Source organism: Calypte anna, chromosome 3, assembly GCF_003957555.1.
Source record: "Calypte anna isolate BGI_N300 chromosome 3, bCalAnn1_v1.p, whole genome shotgun sequence".
NCBI lineage: Eukaryota > Metazoa > Chordata > Aves > Apodiformes > Trochilidae > Calypte > Calypte anna.
In genome coordinates, this window is record NC_044246.1 from 23,087,424 (window position 1) to 23,102,956 (window position 15,533).

Sequence of the window (15,533 nt, forward strand, 5' to 3'; positions counted from 1 at the left end):
ACTTAATACCTGGGAGAAAGACAAAATGGTTTAAAGCTAGACTAGTCTGTCTTCTAGGCTGTCTTCAACTAAAACACATTACTCTGAGGATTTACTCATAAAGAGAAATCTTTTAGGTATTGTTTCTATCGAACCTGTAAAGTGTCTTGCAGAAGTGGTTTGCTGGTCTAACATCTTGTTCAATAAAATGTGTGAATGAGGTTTTATTTACACTTGAGTTCTCATTCCAGCAGTGGGGCTGGCTTCTGTCACATCACTGTAGGATTTTCAGAGGACAAGATTTCAGAACTGGACTGAGTTTGGAGGTTTTTTTCGTAGCAGTGAGTTGTCACCAGATTTCGTTTACTAAAACCTGGAGGTTTGCTTGTTGAGATCGTAAAGCCAAAGGGAGAGTAGCTTCAGAGAAAAATGAAGTAGGAAACTAGCCATCAGTAATGCATCATATTGTTCTGATGCTTTCATAAGCTGTATGCTATAATCAAGCCTTATTTACACACACACTACCCTTCACAGAAGCCTGCACATAAATACATGGTATATTTGGTTTTGTCTAACCTGCTACTGATTGTACTCAATGCAAAACCTAAGCTAAAATAAGGCTTTGTGGGTAAAAGATTTTGTTCCAAAAAAGACCAAAATGTTTCAAAGTGCTACCTGATTTTCTGTACTCCCAAATGGTGTCACTTCTGTTCTTAAGACAGTGGAAAATAGAGATGCAAAGTGCAGCTGATAACCTAAAACATATAGCATGAAAAAAAAAAAAAAGAATCTAGGTAGTTATTAGTAGCCTGTATGCTATAATTTTTCTTTACTGAATAAGGAAAAATGTTTTGCCTCTGTTTACCAAATAGATACTTGATGCTGGAAAACCTGCATATTATTTGTGTATGTGTTTTTCAGTAGGAGTTTGCAGGCACTCATTAAATCTATTATTCTGTATTATAGTAATTTAATTTGAGTAGATTGTTTAAGAAGCAAAATAACTGGTAGATTAAAGTGCTATTGACCTTGAGAGGATTTGAGGGGTGGGTTGGTCTCATGGTTTTAATGTGAGACAGGACTTCCAAGGTGTTGTCTCTGACTCTGTCCTAAAAAAAAAAATAAAATAAAAGACAGAAGGATGGGCTACCTTGATTTGAAAAGCATTGGCAACTGGAAACAGGTCTAAGCATAAACTTCAATGGCATGAATTACAAGGAAAAGTCTGGAGCTGCAGAAAAACTACTGATTATGGTGAAGCTTGGAATAGCTACTTTACAACAACCATTTGGAGTGGTGCAGCTCTCTAAAGACACCTGAGTGTCCCACAGAAAACAGTCACAGCTGACTGCTCCCAAAATAGCAAGATGTCATGAACGTGGAGTAGGTAATTGAAAGCACAGGTTCTGGGGAGAGAATCAGGTATTTTCTCAAAATAATCTGATGTGATTTGGCACTCAGACTTGTGGTAGGTACATGACATGTTTGAGGTGAAGTACGTGTAGGTGTTGTTTTTTATTGATTCTGTAACTAGAATAAGCAGTAAGATGTACTGAAGCTGTTGATTTGTGAAAAACTGGTATTTTAGTCTAGCTAAGATAAAAGCCATTTAGTAAGTCTGGAAGAAACTGTAGCTTACCTATGTGGTTGGTTTTGGTTTTAATTTATTTTCTTTTAAATTGTGATATTATTATTACAGATGAGGGTAAAACTTGAAGATAGTATAGAAGATGCCTTTTGAAAATAAACAGAGCTAGCTGAAAGGTTAATTAATGTTTGCTTTGCTTTTGTAACAGAACAGTAAAAAGTTTCTTTGTCTCTTTTGTCACCTGATTATTTTAGAGGAAGTTATAGCTCCATCTTGGGCTGATTAAAGGAAGAAAGAACACAGTTCCCACTATTACGTTTTTTTTTCCTTCAAATGACATGAGGAAATTTCTCCCAAAGAGGAACATAGATGCTCGCATGTTTTTTAATACCTTTAAGATGAGACTTCCCCTTTTCATACTTCATTTGATCTTAGCAGATGTTCATTGGACTTGCCTCACTACTTTATTGTTTAAAGACCATGATGAACTTGTTATACTTAACTATAGATTGTTCAATACTATGTTTTTTAAATTGCTAAAGCATTTTAAGCAAAGCATTATGGCCAGATTGCTTGTGTGATGTGTTATTTAGTGACTATACCTTATGATATCTTGGATGACTGATTCTGCTTAGAGTAAATTAGCTAGAATACATTTTACTTCTCTACAAATGCTTCTTTATGTAGATATTAAAATACGATAAAATAATAAGCTTTTAAAATTAAGTGAGTGTAAGGTAAATAGAATTTCCAAAGCTAGTCTAATATTTTTTCCTTTTTTTTTTTTTTTTGTGGGAGCAGAAGGGGAAAACATTGTGTCTGCTGTTTTCAGGATGCTGAACAAATCCATTTCCTCCTGAGCAGTTTCAGACACCTGATGATAGTTCAGATGGATCTGCTTGTTTTCTTATCAGTACAGAAACAGTAATTGAAGATACATTTTTTTTTTTTCTGCTTGAAACATGGGACAAGGGAAAGGGCCTTCTCAGATTTTGGAACTCCTCTAAATCCAGCAAGAGTCAAACGGGTTCTTTCTAAGTTCCAGCAAAACCACCTCAGTGCAAAGTCCTTCCTCACCTTTAGGTGTTAGGAGAGACAGAACTTCCACCTAGAACTGATTTTCTTGTGAGCTGTCTTAAGATGCTTTTTTTTTTTTTTTTTTTTTTTTTTTTTTTTTTTTTTTTTAATGCTACAGTTTATCCCACAAAATTGAGTTTTCTTCCTTGGTGATTCACAAGTCATCTGGCCAGGGTTCCACAGTCAATGTCTAAGTCCACCTTTAAGCCTGGTTTGTTTGATGTTTAGTGTTTGTGTATGCTGGTCTGCAGGCCTTCTTGTCAGCTTCAGAGGAAACTGTATCTGGGAGAAAATGCTTGAGGTGTGGTAATAAAAACCTTTGAAATCCTTCAGCATGAAGGATGAATTTCAGGTTAAGTTTCTGTAGAAAAAATGACAAGATCAGCCTTGTTATTCGTAGAATCTTAGAATGGTTTGGGGACACCTCCCACTAGACCAGGGTGCTCAAAGCCCCATGTACTCTGAACCTGAAGAATTCCAGGGAGGGGACATCCACAGCTTCTCTGGGCATTGTTACACTTAATAGCTTTATGGAGGATATGTACTCAGAAGAGGTTAAGTTCTGCTTTTTTACATTAGAACTGGCACTTTTGTTTAAAAATCCAGGCCATTGTCAGCTACATATCTCTTATCAGGAAGTAAGATATTACTGTGTATAATGCAAATATTGAGATAAGTATGGAAACCATAAAGAAATGGCCTTTCAGTTGAGACCAGCTGCTCTGGAAGGAGGACAGTGCTGGGTAGTGAATGTGTTTACTTGTACCATCTGTCTCTATCTGAACCTGATAGCTTTTTAAAAATCTCCTTCCCTTCAGCTCCCCCTGTTGCTGCTGTTGCAATTGCTTCTGTGGGGGAATTTAGCACTGCTGTTCACATGTGCTACTTGGTGCTAGGTGTCTAATGGGCATGCATCAAGAAGGCAGAAAGAAGAAAACTCTTCCTTTTAATGAAGTTGAAGTAAAGTTGGAAGAGCTGTTTTTTTGTTTGGTTGGTTTTTGGTTTTGTTTTTTGTTCTTTACCCTACGTTTTTACTTCTCCGATTTAAAATGATTTTGTATTTGAGAATAATATGAATATATTTTTTCTGCAAATTTTGTGCTGCTCCTAGTCCTAGGAAAAACAACACTGTGCACATGTGTGCACACGTTTATGGTTGTACAAATGTCGATAAGATCCTTGATTTCAAGGTCCATGAATTCAAAGAATTGGCACAAATATCCCCATGTTATTCACTTAAGCTTATGGGTCACTACCATTTATTGTCTAAATTACTTTGCTGATGGATTGAGATGAAAATGTTTTCTTAGTGAAGGCAGATATTGTAGCTCAGATTTATTGCAATATTGAAGCTTTAGAAAAAGCATATGCCCTGTGTGGTATATTACATTAGCTAGCTACTATGTATCACTTGAAAGCACTTCATAATCTATAGTTTCTAAATTTTCCCGTGATGTGCAGTCGAGATAATATATCCTGAACTTATTATGGGAAGCATATTGCAGAACTAATATGACCTGTTTGAAGTAGGGGAATGTAAACAACACATGTTTATTTGTGGTATTCACAATGATATTTTTTTTTGAAGGTAAACATTAATTTTAATCTCAAGTAAGGAAACTTGGGGATGTAGGGGAAGCAGCAAGAAAGCAGACATTGGTTAACAGGACATAAGTTGAGCTAAAATTCAGTTTTTCTAAAAAAGGATTCTCACATGTTCCCATCAGCTGTTTTCCATTTTCTGTTGTGTTGGTTCAGATAGCTTGTCACACAATTTACAAGAAGCCAGCCAGAGCCCTTCAGCCCATGGAGAAATCTGTGTTACTTGAATTTTCTCATTTTATCCAACTTGTGTCCTTTTGGTCACAGTGAAAAGTGACCAAAGGGTTCAGTGCTGCTCTTGCATCAGATCTTCAATGACATTTGTTTTGACTTGGCATATATTGAAAGTGTTGGATTTTGGAGACACAAACTCAAATTTGCTTTTTAGTCTTTTGGATTGTACTCTGTGTCAGGTTTCTTCATCAGTGAAGTAAGTGAGGTTACATCAACTCTCCATAATGAGCAGTGTATGATTCTGTGAAAGAAGGCAGTGTAAGTCTGAAATGTCAAAGAACGCGAACAGCATCTGTGGTCTCCAGTATAAAAAGAATTAATACCAAAGCTCAGAAATTATTTTTTGGTAGTATTTAATCATAGGATTTTTAGAGTTGGGTGGCACCTTTAAGGTCATCCAGTTCCAACCCCCCTGCCATGGGCAGGGACACATCCCACCTAGATCAGGTTGCTCAGAGCCCTGTCCAGCCTGGCCTTAAAAACTTCAAGGATGGGGCTTCCACCACCTCTCTTTCCACACACCTCTGGGCAACCTGTTTCAGTGTCTCACGACCCTCATGGTGAAGAACTTCTTCCTAACATCCAGTTTAAATCTGCCCTCCTCTAGTTTGAATCCATTCAAATAGTCCTATCACTAGTCCTATCACTATCATAGTCCTGTCACTACTGACATCCTACAAAGTCCCTCACCAGCTTTCTTGTAGCCCCCTTCAGATACTGGAAGGCTGCAGTAAGGTCTCCTTGGAACCTTCTCCTCTCCAGACTGAATAACCCCAACTCTCTCAGTCTGTCTCCATAGGAGAGGTGCTCCAGCCCTCTGATCATCCTCGTGGCTATTCTCTGGACTTGCTCCAGCATGTCCATGTCCCTCCTGTAAAAGGGGCTCCAGAACAGGACACAGTACTCCAGGTGGGGTCTCACAAGAGCAGAGCAGAGGGGGAGAATCATCTCCCTTGACCTGCTGGCCATGCGTCTCTTGATGCAGCCAAGGATCCAGTTGGCTTTCTGGGCTGCAAGTCTACACTTGATGGCTCACGTTGAACTTCTCATCCACCAGCACCCCCAAGTCCTTTTCCTCAGGGCTGCTCTCAAGCCAGTCACTGCCCAGCCTGTATCAGTGCTTGGGATTGCCTCAACCCAGATGCAGGACCTTGCACTTGGTCTTTTTGAACTTCATGAGGTTGGCATGGACCCACCTCACCAGCCTGTCAAAGTCCCTCTGGATGGCATCCCTTCCCTCCAGTGTGTCAGCTGCACCACACAGCTTGGGGTCATCAGCAAACTTGCTGAGGGTGCACTCAATGCCACCATCCATGTCCCCACCAAAGATGTTAAACAGGACTGATCCCAACCCTGGTCCCTGAGGGACTCCACTTGTCACTGGCCTCCACTTGGACACAAACCCATTGACAGCCACTCTTTGGGTGTGGCCATCAAGCCAGTTCTTGACCCACCAATTTGATGGAATGGTCCATCCATCAAACCCATATTTTACCATCTTGGAGCCCAGGATGTTGTGCCAGACTGTGCTGAAATCTTCGCTCAATTTCTTTTCCCTGTGCTCAGAATTACAAAGGTTTTTTTCATCTTTAGAATATTTTTTAATATTCTGGTGTAATTCAAGAGACTCATCCCCACTAAATGACTTAGCTTGTCAATATGGTGAAATCAATGCTCATGTAGGAACTAGAATATAGTAGTCAATCCTAATTAACTCTTGGCTTTAGTGTCTTTATTCTAAAATAAGTGTGGAATTTAATTTAAAAAAAAGATTTTCACTTGTTTCGAAAAAGCTCTCAGTCTAGAATATCCACAGGATTACAGCCACATGGGAAAGAAAGCTCAGCTCTAAAGAAGCCTAGAGTATTTGTTTTTAGATTTTACATCGCATTCTTATTTTTGAATGTAAATCATTGGTACATAAAGCACTTAGAAGCCACAGTCAGCCTGGAAAGGCATTCCCACTCTGTAGGCTTCACTGAGTGATGCTTGGCTGTTTTTTGATGCTGCCTTTTGCTAGCTGGTTCATGTAGAAAGGCCTGAGTGTGGTGTGGGGTTTTTTTTTTTTTTTTTTGTTTTTTTGTTTTTGTTTTTTTTTTTGTGGGTTTTTTTCTGGGTTTTTTTTTGACATTGCTAAAGTTATATAGAAGCCTATCTTTTTAAAAGATTTTTATTTTTTACACAGCTTCTCTCAGTTTAGTCCTATTTTGACTTCATGGAGGTGCTTGCCTGGGATCTTTCAACATTTTAGAAATGCGTGTAATTATGCTGATACAGTTCCTCACGTGGCTGCCATTAAATCTTTGTAAAAGTTTCTCAATCCTGATAGAAGTATTAATCTGCAAGGAATGGAATAAATTCTAATCTGTGGCACCCTTGTGGTGATGTATTGGGCATTCAAAAGCCATTAGCTGTAACAAACGTTTCAATGTGAGGGATGCCCGACCGAAAGAAACGATGTCTGAGCCATCCTTGCTGCTCTTGCAACAGCAACCTCAGCCTGTTCCTAGGAGGTGCTGACCATCCTACAGCTTCAGTGGCAGATGCCCGAGGGGGGCAGCCCCCTGGACACCCCCTGCACAACCCCTGCACACCCCTTGCACCACCCCCTGCTCAGGGTGTGTGTGCATCTCTGTGCCTGGGGAGGTCTGGGGCTCCCACCTCGCTTTCCCTGACCCTGGAGTGTGACTCGTCTGTAGTTCTCCTTGGCCATGCTCATGCAAAGCTCCATAAAATGATGAGCAAGACTTTTCGAGCATGCCACAGTGCTTTTCACAGCAACAACTCTGTGACTGTATGCTAATTGTTGTCCTCTGCTGGGAAGCTGGTGTGGCTTTTGCCACCAAAGCTATTTTAGTGCAGCTTCTGCACTTTTTTTTGACAGTCAAAATGAAGATTTCATCCTCATTGCAATCTGTTTTTCTGCCTGTTTTAGAGTAGACGGTGTGATCTGTTTGTATTTAATAATTTTTGTAGTTTAAAGTGTAGCGGGAGGAGCCATTCTTGCTCCTGAAGCTCGACGAGCTGCTGGTCTCTTCCAGGACTCCAGCCACCACACAGCGCTTCCAGGGTAGAAGTGTAGCGGGAAGAGCCTTTCTTGCTCCAGAGGCTCGACGAGCTGCTGGCCTCCCCATGCCTCGCACCAGAGTGAGCTGAGGTCCTCTCTGTGGGTGTGTGTCCCACCTCCACTGACCCCCTGGCCCTGCTCATGCCCAACAGGGGCCCGTCCCAATCAGGCACAGGTGGACCCACACCCACTGACTGGCAACCCGAGGCACCTGATTTATCTTATTTCTCTACATTAAAGCCTTAGTCAGAGAAGGCCAAGTTTTCTGCATGCATCATGCTATTGAATGCCTTGAAGTGCAAGGGAATTTGCAGCTCCCATCTCACCTCTCTGCTGCCTCTTGTGCAGGGACAGCAATAAGAGACTTCTGGGTGCTGGCTGGACACTAGGGAAAAGCATTTTTTTGTACCTAGGTACAACTTGGACTGACCTGTAGCAATAGCAGAGTTGCTGGCTGTGGTTAGGATATATGAAGTAGATTTAGCATCCCATCTGGTTCCCAGCAGACAAGAGAGAAGCTATTGTGAAAAGCCTCCCATGGTGACCCCAGTAAAGGGTGTGGATTAGCCATGAGATGAATCCTGCCCTCTAAAACCAAATCATGGCATGCATTAGGCTACTATAACCTCCCTTGTGATGCTTTTATGGATGCTTTAGGTCACTCTTAGGTCAGTCCAGCTCTTCAGACCCAGCTCTTCTTTAAATTCTCTAAATATCTTTTTCTTTACTGTCTGTCACCGCTCAGTTTTAGTCTTGTATAGAAGAATCCTAGCTGTAAATCCTACAAGTCTTGAAAAATGCCTGTGTATGCATCAAAAAAAGCAAATTATGCATGAAATGTGTAGCGTTGCTTTGTTTGAACAATGCAATCTGTAGGTGGTTAAAGGGCTAACTAAATTGCAGGCATAATGAAAGCTCTGTGGTATTTAGTATATGTTCTGTCAGCATTAAACAGTCACCTTGTAAATATATGTTAATTTTGAAGGTGTAACTGACCTTCTTCATATTAATTGAAATGTCTCGTGTTTAGAAGTTGGTGCCATCCTAGAAGAGACAGAAGCCTGTGACTGGTGGAGCCTGGGTGCCATTCTGTTTGAACTCCTCACTGGGAAGGTAGGGCTGGCAGTTACTGGATAAAACTGACCTCTTGGCCAGTAGTTTCTCACAAGTGGTGAGCCCAGTTGTGATTTCCTTCCTTATTTTTCTCAGATGGGCTTTTCTAACCTGAATACCCTTGATTTACTTGGTCTACATGGGGCCAGAGAAATGAAACATCCTTGAGCTTCAGCAGAATGACTTGATAAAGCTGTATCAAATTCAGGACTGAAAAAATAACCAAAACCCATGCTACTCTCTTAACCACAGTGAAATCAAAGTACATTTACAGAATTTTTGTCCTTGTAGTTTCAGTATTATTTCATGAGACAGTGTAGAAGCCATATGTTGCTGTTAAACATTCATTTGGTATTTTGAAACAAAAGAGTGCTCAGCCAAAACAAACTGATCACAATTCTGTATGAAGAAAGCAAGTTCCAGCAAATTTCCAGACTCTTCAAGTAGAACACAAGCATTTTAAGACTTAATTGTTCTAAAACTATATCTCCAGGGGTACACCAGTGTCTGTAGACATTCTTCCCAGAATCATTACTTCATTCTAGGAAGCTCTAAATTTTTCGCTGTGTTGTTTAGCTTGCATGCTAGGAGATAATCCAACATTACCATTTTATTATTAATGAATATATCTGCCTGTTTTGAAATGTCTTTTTTTTTTAATTTCTTCAGGCTCTGGTTGAATGCCATCCATCAGGAATAAGCACTCACACTTCTTTGAGTATACCAGACCATGTATCAAAGGAGGCCAGATCACTGATTCAGCAGGTAATTAAGAGGAAAAATTGTTTTCTATAGGTACATGTGTAGACTGGACAAATATTTATCTACCTAAGTTGTTCTGGTGAAGTAGCTGTAAAAAACAGAAAGCTGCTGATAGGAAGGTGGATGGGTCTTTTGTCAACAGTGATTAATTTTGCCCAGCTGTCTTGTTGCATCTGGAAAGTTTGAGTTCTGCTGCCAGGTGTGTCTGTAGAAAACCAGAGTGCTTTGCCATTTCTTCAAAGAACAAGTTTGGTCAATGTTGTGTGCTTTGGAAACACCTGCTGGTGATGCATGAATATTTGAGGAATTATGCTGTAAATTTTCATGGGAACATTTGTAATTAATTGAATTAGAACTGAAAAATGTTGATGCCAATTCAACAAGATAATTTTAAGTGCCATTAAACCTGTAGCACATTGGTTAGAAGTTAGGATCTTACGTGGTTTCCTCCAAGAAACCTCCTCAATGCTATGTTAGAAAAGTATTTTAAGTTGTGAATACAATTATTTTTATAATAAGAAGGTAACTGGTAGGTTGAACAAAAGTAGGAAACCTTAAAATACAGACATTTCCAAACTAATGGGAATAGTTTGACTGCTGGTTTTAGATTACTCTTACTTTTAGGTAGTCTGATTTCTGTGCCATAACTGTGAAATTATTAATGGAAATGAAAGTAGACTTTTGGACTTCCTATTTTGACTTGGTGGCCTGAAGTCACTCAAGGAGAAATCACGTGCCTGTGGCTTTTTGGGCAAGGTAGAAAGGGAAATGACTAAAGAAAAATTCTGGTTTTGTATAGTCTCCATTTATAATGTCAGATGGTAGCAAGGTGTTACCCTCATCCTCAGGTGCTACACGACTCAAATGGCTAAGGGAAAAGAAACCCACACTTGATGGAGGGAATTCCTCTCATTAAGACTAGATGTGAAGACAGTGAAGTTGGCCACTTTTCCCTGCTTGTGTAGGATTCTTCTTCCTTGCAGACATGTTGCATATTTTCAAATATGCCAAAGAGGGGCACTTTTGCCCCTTGCATTTTAACTGGCAAATATCTGCCACTCACAGGTATATTACAAGGTCAAATCTGTTCAGACAACAGTCACCCCTACTGCCTGTTAGGTTAAACCTTCTAGTGTAGGGTGGTGACTTATCTGGCAGCGGTGCAGCTATATAAGCTTGTAAATCACATTTTTGTTGTGTGACTATGCAAGGAAGCTGCCATTCATTGTTGAGGAAGCCTTGTCAGGAAAAGGAAGAAAGCTCTCTTGGCATGGATAGCAATTTGTCATTGCTACTTTCCTTCCCCCCACTGCCAAGGGTAAACAGGTCAAAGCATCATGGAATAACTCTCCAGGATCAATCTTCAGCTATAGAGAAAATTGTGTCAGATGGTGTCCCCTGCTGTGGTTTCTAGTGCAGGTGACTTCGTTGTAAACACCTCCTTCGTTTCACCAGCTTCTAAGAAAAGAAAGACCTGTTTATTTTTGTTGAAAGACGGAGTTGTTATTTTTATGTTGGTTTGGTATTTTGCACCCAGTATTTTTGTCAGGCATTGCCAGGCTTTACTACCAACAAAATCTGCAATGTGACTTTTCTATTTGATACAGTTTATGCTGCATCTGCTTTCTAAGATTAAAGTTCTTCTGGAAGGACAAACTCCAGAAAATAAGTGTTCATGTTTATTTTTCCCCTGCTGGTGCTGGTTGTATTTCAGCAGAAGACAAAGAGACCCTGACTGGTGCTGTTTCTGCTGGCCTGTGAAGATACCAGAGCAGCACTATTCACTGTCACTGAGCTTCCTTTACTATGTGATATGATGACTGCATATAGCAGAGCCATCTTAAAATGTGTAAATTCCTATGTTTATGGATGTAGGCTCACTTAGATGTTGAGTGCATTAAGATATGAATAGACATTGTTCCAAGTGACAACTGGGAAAAGTTATCCTATTAGCTCTTGCAGAAAAAGCAAGAAGGAAATCAAACCTTTGTACTGGCTGTAATTGAACAGAGTATAAACAGTCTCTAAAATGGCAAAATATTTTTGTGTGTCTTTATTAGTCTCTTTGGAGTATTGCCTCTGCATTCCCTTTTATGTGGATTAGTATCTTTAAACAGATGTAAATATTGTGATTTCCTTTTCACATGAATTCAGTGTATGATGTACAACTAAAAAACAAACGAGGTGCTCAATTTTAGGAAATTTCCATGAAGCCATTACACAGTTTTGTTTCTTCCTCTGGGGTTTTGATTTTTCAGTTTTAGTCCACTTGCAGAATTCTTTCTCTTTTTTAGGAAATAGAGAACTGGTTGTAGTATCCTGGCAACAACATAAATTGTGACCAACTCACAATTTATGAAGTGGAAAGTTACCACTGTTGCTGATACAGCCATGATGCAGTGGCATCATGTGAGCAAAGGTTAACATGAAGCAAATGCAGTGTCCAGAGTTCTACCCATGCAGGCTCTGGCTTCTGCTCTTTTTTAAAAAAAATGAGGTTACACTGAAAATGAAGTCCCAGTGTGCAGTGCTTCAGGGAATTGCATGCTGTGATCAATAGTCTCTGAAGACTGTAACACTGAGACTCAAGGAAAGGAGAGTCTTCTTCCATTTACTGGATTTTAGGAATTTCAAGTATGCTTTTGCACTCTTGAAAGTAATTCACAGAGCAGGAAAACAGTAGGATGTCCCTTACCTTAGACCTTTCTGGGACTTTTAAGCAGTTGTTTTGTTCTTACTCACTGAATCATATATATGTATTTCTTTTTTATCAAGCTTTTGCAGTTTAATCCTGCGGAGCGTCTTGGTGCTGGCGTTGCTGGTGTTGAAGACATCAAATCTCATCCATTTTTTGCCCTTATAGAATGGGCAGAACTGCTGAGATGAGAGATGCGTGCCCTCTGAACAAACTCAGGTCAGGTGGACAAGATTCTCTGGCACAGAAGCACCCTGACTTGCTTTCTTTGGATGCCCCAGACCATTTGGACATGAAGACTAAAGGATGCTGGAGCAATCAGACCAAAAGCAAATGGTTTTAAAAGGATTCACTGGTTGTGCAGGGTGCAGGCTTATTTTTATGGCATCTGTTTGCTACGTGCGTGTAAGTCTTTTCACCAATGGGTGGTTTGTGATAAAACTCCTGGGCAGCATGTCTGGCACTGCCAGCTTGTCAACAAAGTAGAAACAGGAATGTGGTCCTGGTTCTTTGTCTGATGATGGAAGTGTCTATAGACTGTGCCAGTTGAAAGAATCTTTTATAGTGTCAGTAGACCATTTCCCTATGTTAAGTGCAGCTCTGGGGGGAGCCAGGGGGAAGGAGGAGCAAATAATTTATTAATGGTATGTGCTGAATAAAATATTAAAATGCTTTATGCAAAAGTTGACACGGTAAAATAATATATCCATTAAAAATTAAGAAAGCTGTTGTATAATACTGTGGAATGTGTCTTGAAAATGGCATATCATTTCCCAGTGTGGGAAGAGCATATAAAAGGCAAATAATGCTGTCAAATGTTGTACTTAGTTGGCTGACATTGTCTGTTTAAAACTCTTGACTCTGTTGTATTTGATGAGCTACATGTTAAAGTCACTACAGAAAGGGAAATCTTATTTTCCTCAGCTGGATAAACACTGCTTTAGCACTCTAATAAGGAACACGAAAACATAACGCTAAATAAATGTATAGATTAAAAAAGGAAAAACTCTTCTCTCATCACTACAGCCACCAATTTATCACTTAATGAACTGTACTTCCTCTAAGTGTCCTATTTTTAGCTGCTACTTCAGGAAAAAACCTTTCTGCTCGTTCTCTTCTGCTTGAGGAAGCTTCTAAACTCTCCTGTTTGTTTGTTAATAGCCTTAAATCAAAGAAAGCCTTCACCCACTCTGCTGCTGGAACAGGAAGAAGCCTGAGATTTGCTCATGCCAAATGACTGACATCTCTGAGCTAACCCTAGTGGGTAAGACTTGGGTGTGAGCCAATTAGGTGACCTGTTTGTAGAAAGGTCTGGAGAATGGGTGAAGAATATAAGACATGCAGAGTAATTTGCTGTGTGCTGCTGTTGCTGCTAAGCAGCCATGCTTGTATGGGTTCCTGACATACAGATGCTGAATGCTGCAATGCTTGTGCAGATTATGGATCTGTGGGTTTTTTCCCCAAATGTTCCCATTGCTCTCTCTCTTTTTTTTTTTAATTTTTAATAATAATATCTGTTTTTGCTTTTTCTTCTCACCAGCTTTATCCAGAGAACAAAGGGCAAATTCCTTTGGGTAAGTGAGGTGGCAGCAATGATTATTGAATTTACAACTTAAAAAAAAAAGAAGAAAAAAGAAAGTATCCCTCCAATTTTATTTTTGCAGTGTATTTTATGGGCACTCCCAAAAGTGCATCTGTACAGTCTCCATCTGTTAGACACCAGGTTGGTGTATTCAAATAATTTGAAAAAGGAAAATGCTTCACTTAAACAAAGGAAATCTGGAAACTTTTTTTTTTTTCCTTTTTAAATTATTCCACTCCCCTCTTTTTTTCTTTCTTCCCTTTCTTGTGATCACCAGGCCAGCAGAGAGGGACTGTAACAACACTGCAGGTTGTAACCAGGTCACTAGTATCACTGCCTACCAAGTGCTGTCCAAGATTACATCACTCTCAGAAACTGTGCTTCAACCTACCACCCTCTGGCTTCATAACAGGAACTCCCTCAGGTGAGCCACAGGAACAACTTCCTGCACCGAGCGGGTCGGAAATCTCTAATGTGGAGACCAAGCTGATCCAGAGCTTCCTTCCAGCACTGCCCTGGCTGTGACTTTAGAGAGGGCTCGTTGCTCAAGGGAAGCCTCCTTTCCCTCAGCCACCTGACTCCATCCCTGGGGCTCTCAAGTCCTGCCACCACCTCATGTCACTGCCCATGATCTGTTCCCTCGCATTTGCCTGGTGAGAAATGTAAAGAAAATAATATTTTCCATGTCACTTCAAAACACTCTCTCATTCAGGTTGTGCCCATGTGCCTGTTGCAATTACAGGCAAGATGGGACAGCACAGGAGCAGAAGCTGGTTTCTCTGAGTAGCATCAGAAAAACACTGTTCTCTCAGAAACCAGAGCAGTAGTCACTCTCTCTGCAAAGCATTAGTTTAGTTAATGACACAGAAATACTTCTTTTTTCAAGTATTTCGGTAGTAAGGAAATCTAGATCACATACACAAGAAGGGTTGAGGCACTTGGCAAGATAGCTTGTCAGAAATGAGCCTTTGAAATGCTACTGGTTTTCATAACCTTACCACTGACTGAAATAATGGTTTTCTAAAGAAAGCACAGTCTGGAGTTAATTACACAAAAAGGAAAAATCCTGCTTCTCATCTTTTTTTGCCTTTAATGTGTTATGTTGCATTGTTGTTTACACGTATTCCTATAATAAACAAAACATTTCAAGCCTAATTCAGACCTTGAGTTTCTAAACTTTACATTTAGTTCTTGGAGAGAAACCTTCCTGCTTAACTGATCCTTTTTTGTCCTTGTCTTTTATGAATGGAAATTTTCTAGATACTTTCTTTTTGGTACCTCCTATGAAGTCCTGTGGTGTGTATCTTTATTTTGCTGACTGTTAAGTTGTACAAAAGTCCATTTCACCTTCCTTCTGTTGCACTTAACAGCTGAGAGCAAAAAAAATCAGTGCCATCTTGTTCACAGGAATTGGAGACAGTCTATGTAAAACACAGGCAAATAAACCTAAAGATTTTCCTCTGTTCTCCTGTGGGTGTTCAGGTAAGGCAGATAACACACGATACCTCAAAGTGGTAATTCATCTCACTCTGATGAGCCACTCTGTAATGTTTTTTGTGTCTTACTAAGAAGAAGTGGGAGACAAAACCTTTGAAGGTTTGCACTGGGTAGAACTACTGTGAGGTGAGCCAGAACCCCTGGCCAGACCTACAGAAATCCCATGAAACACAGGGGGCATAACTTTGTTTGCTTTAGTGCTGCTTCTAGTGCTTCTGTGCTGGTAGCACGGCTCCTGTATCTCCTGTGAAAATCACCTCTCAGACAGCAGTCACTGTCACACTGACTCTCTGCACACCTTTGGGATGCTGAGTCAGCAGGGTTACCTGCACTGGAA

General features: G+C 40.1%; 1 protein-coding gene across 7 annotated transcripts in view; it reads left to right on the plus strand.

The window, feature by feature from the left end:
- Positions 1-14,325, plus strand: part of RPS6KC1 (ribosomal protein S6 kinase C1) — an 87,741-nt gene extending 73,416 nt beyond the window's left edge. For 4 of the 7 annotated variants that reach the window (XM_030447067.1, XM_030447063.1, XM_030447062.1 and 1 more), the window contains 3 exons: positions 8,578-8,660; positions 9,330-9,425; positions 12,198-13,595. In XM_030447067.1, the coding sequence (XP_030302927.1) occupies positions 8,578-8,660; positions 9,330-9,425; positions 12,198-12,308 (290 nt within the window). In that variant the 3' untranslated portion in view covers positions 12,309-13,595. Of the gene's footprint in view, positions 1-8,577; positions 8,661-9,329; positions 9,426-11,139; positions 11,357-12,197 lie in introns of those variants that run through there. The other 3 variants (XM_030447061.1, XM_030447065.1, XM_030447066.1) reach the window with 3 other exon arrangements.
- Positions 14,326-15,533: the final 1,208 nt, after the last annotated feature.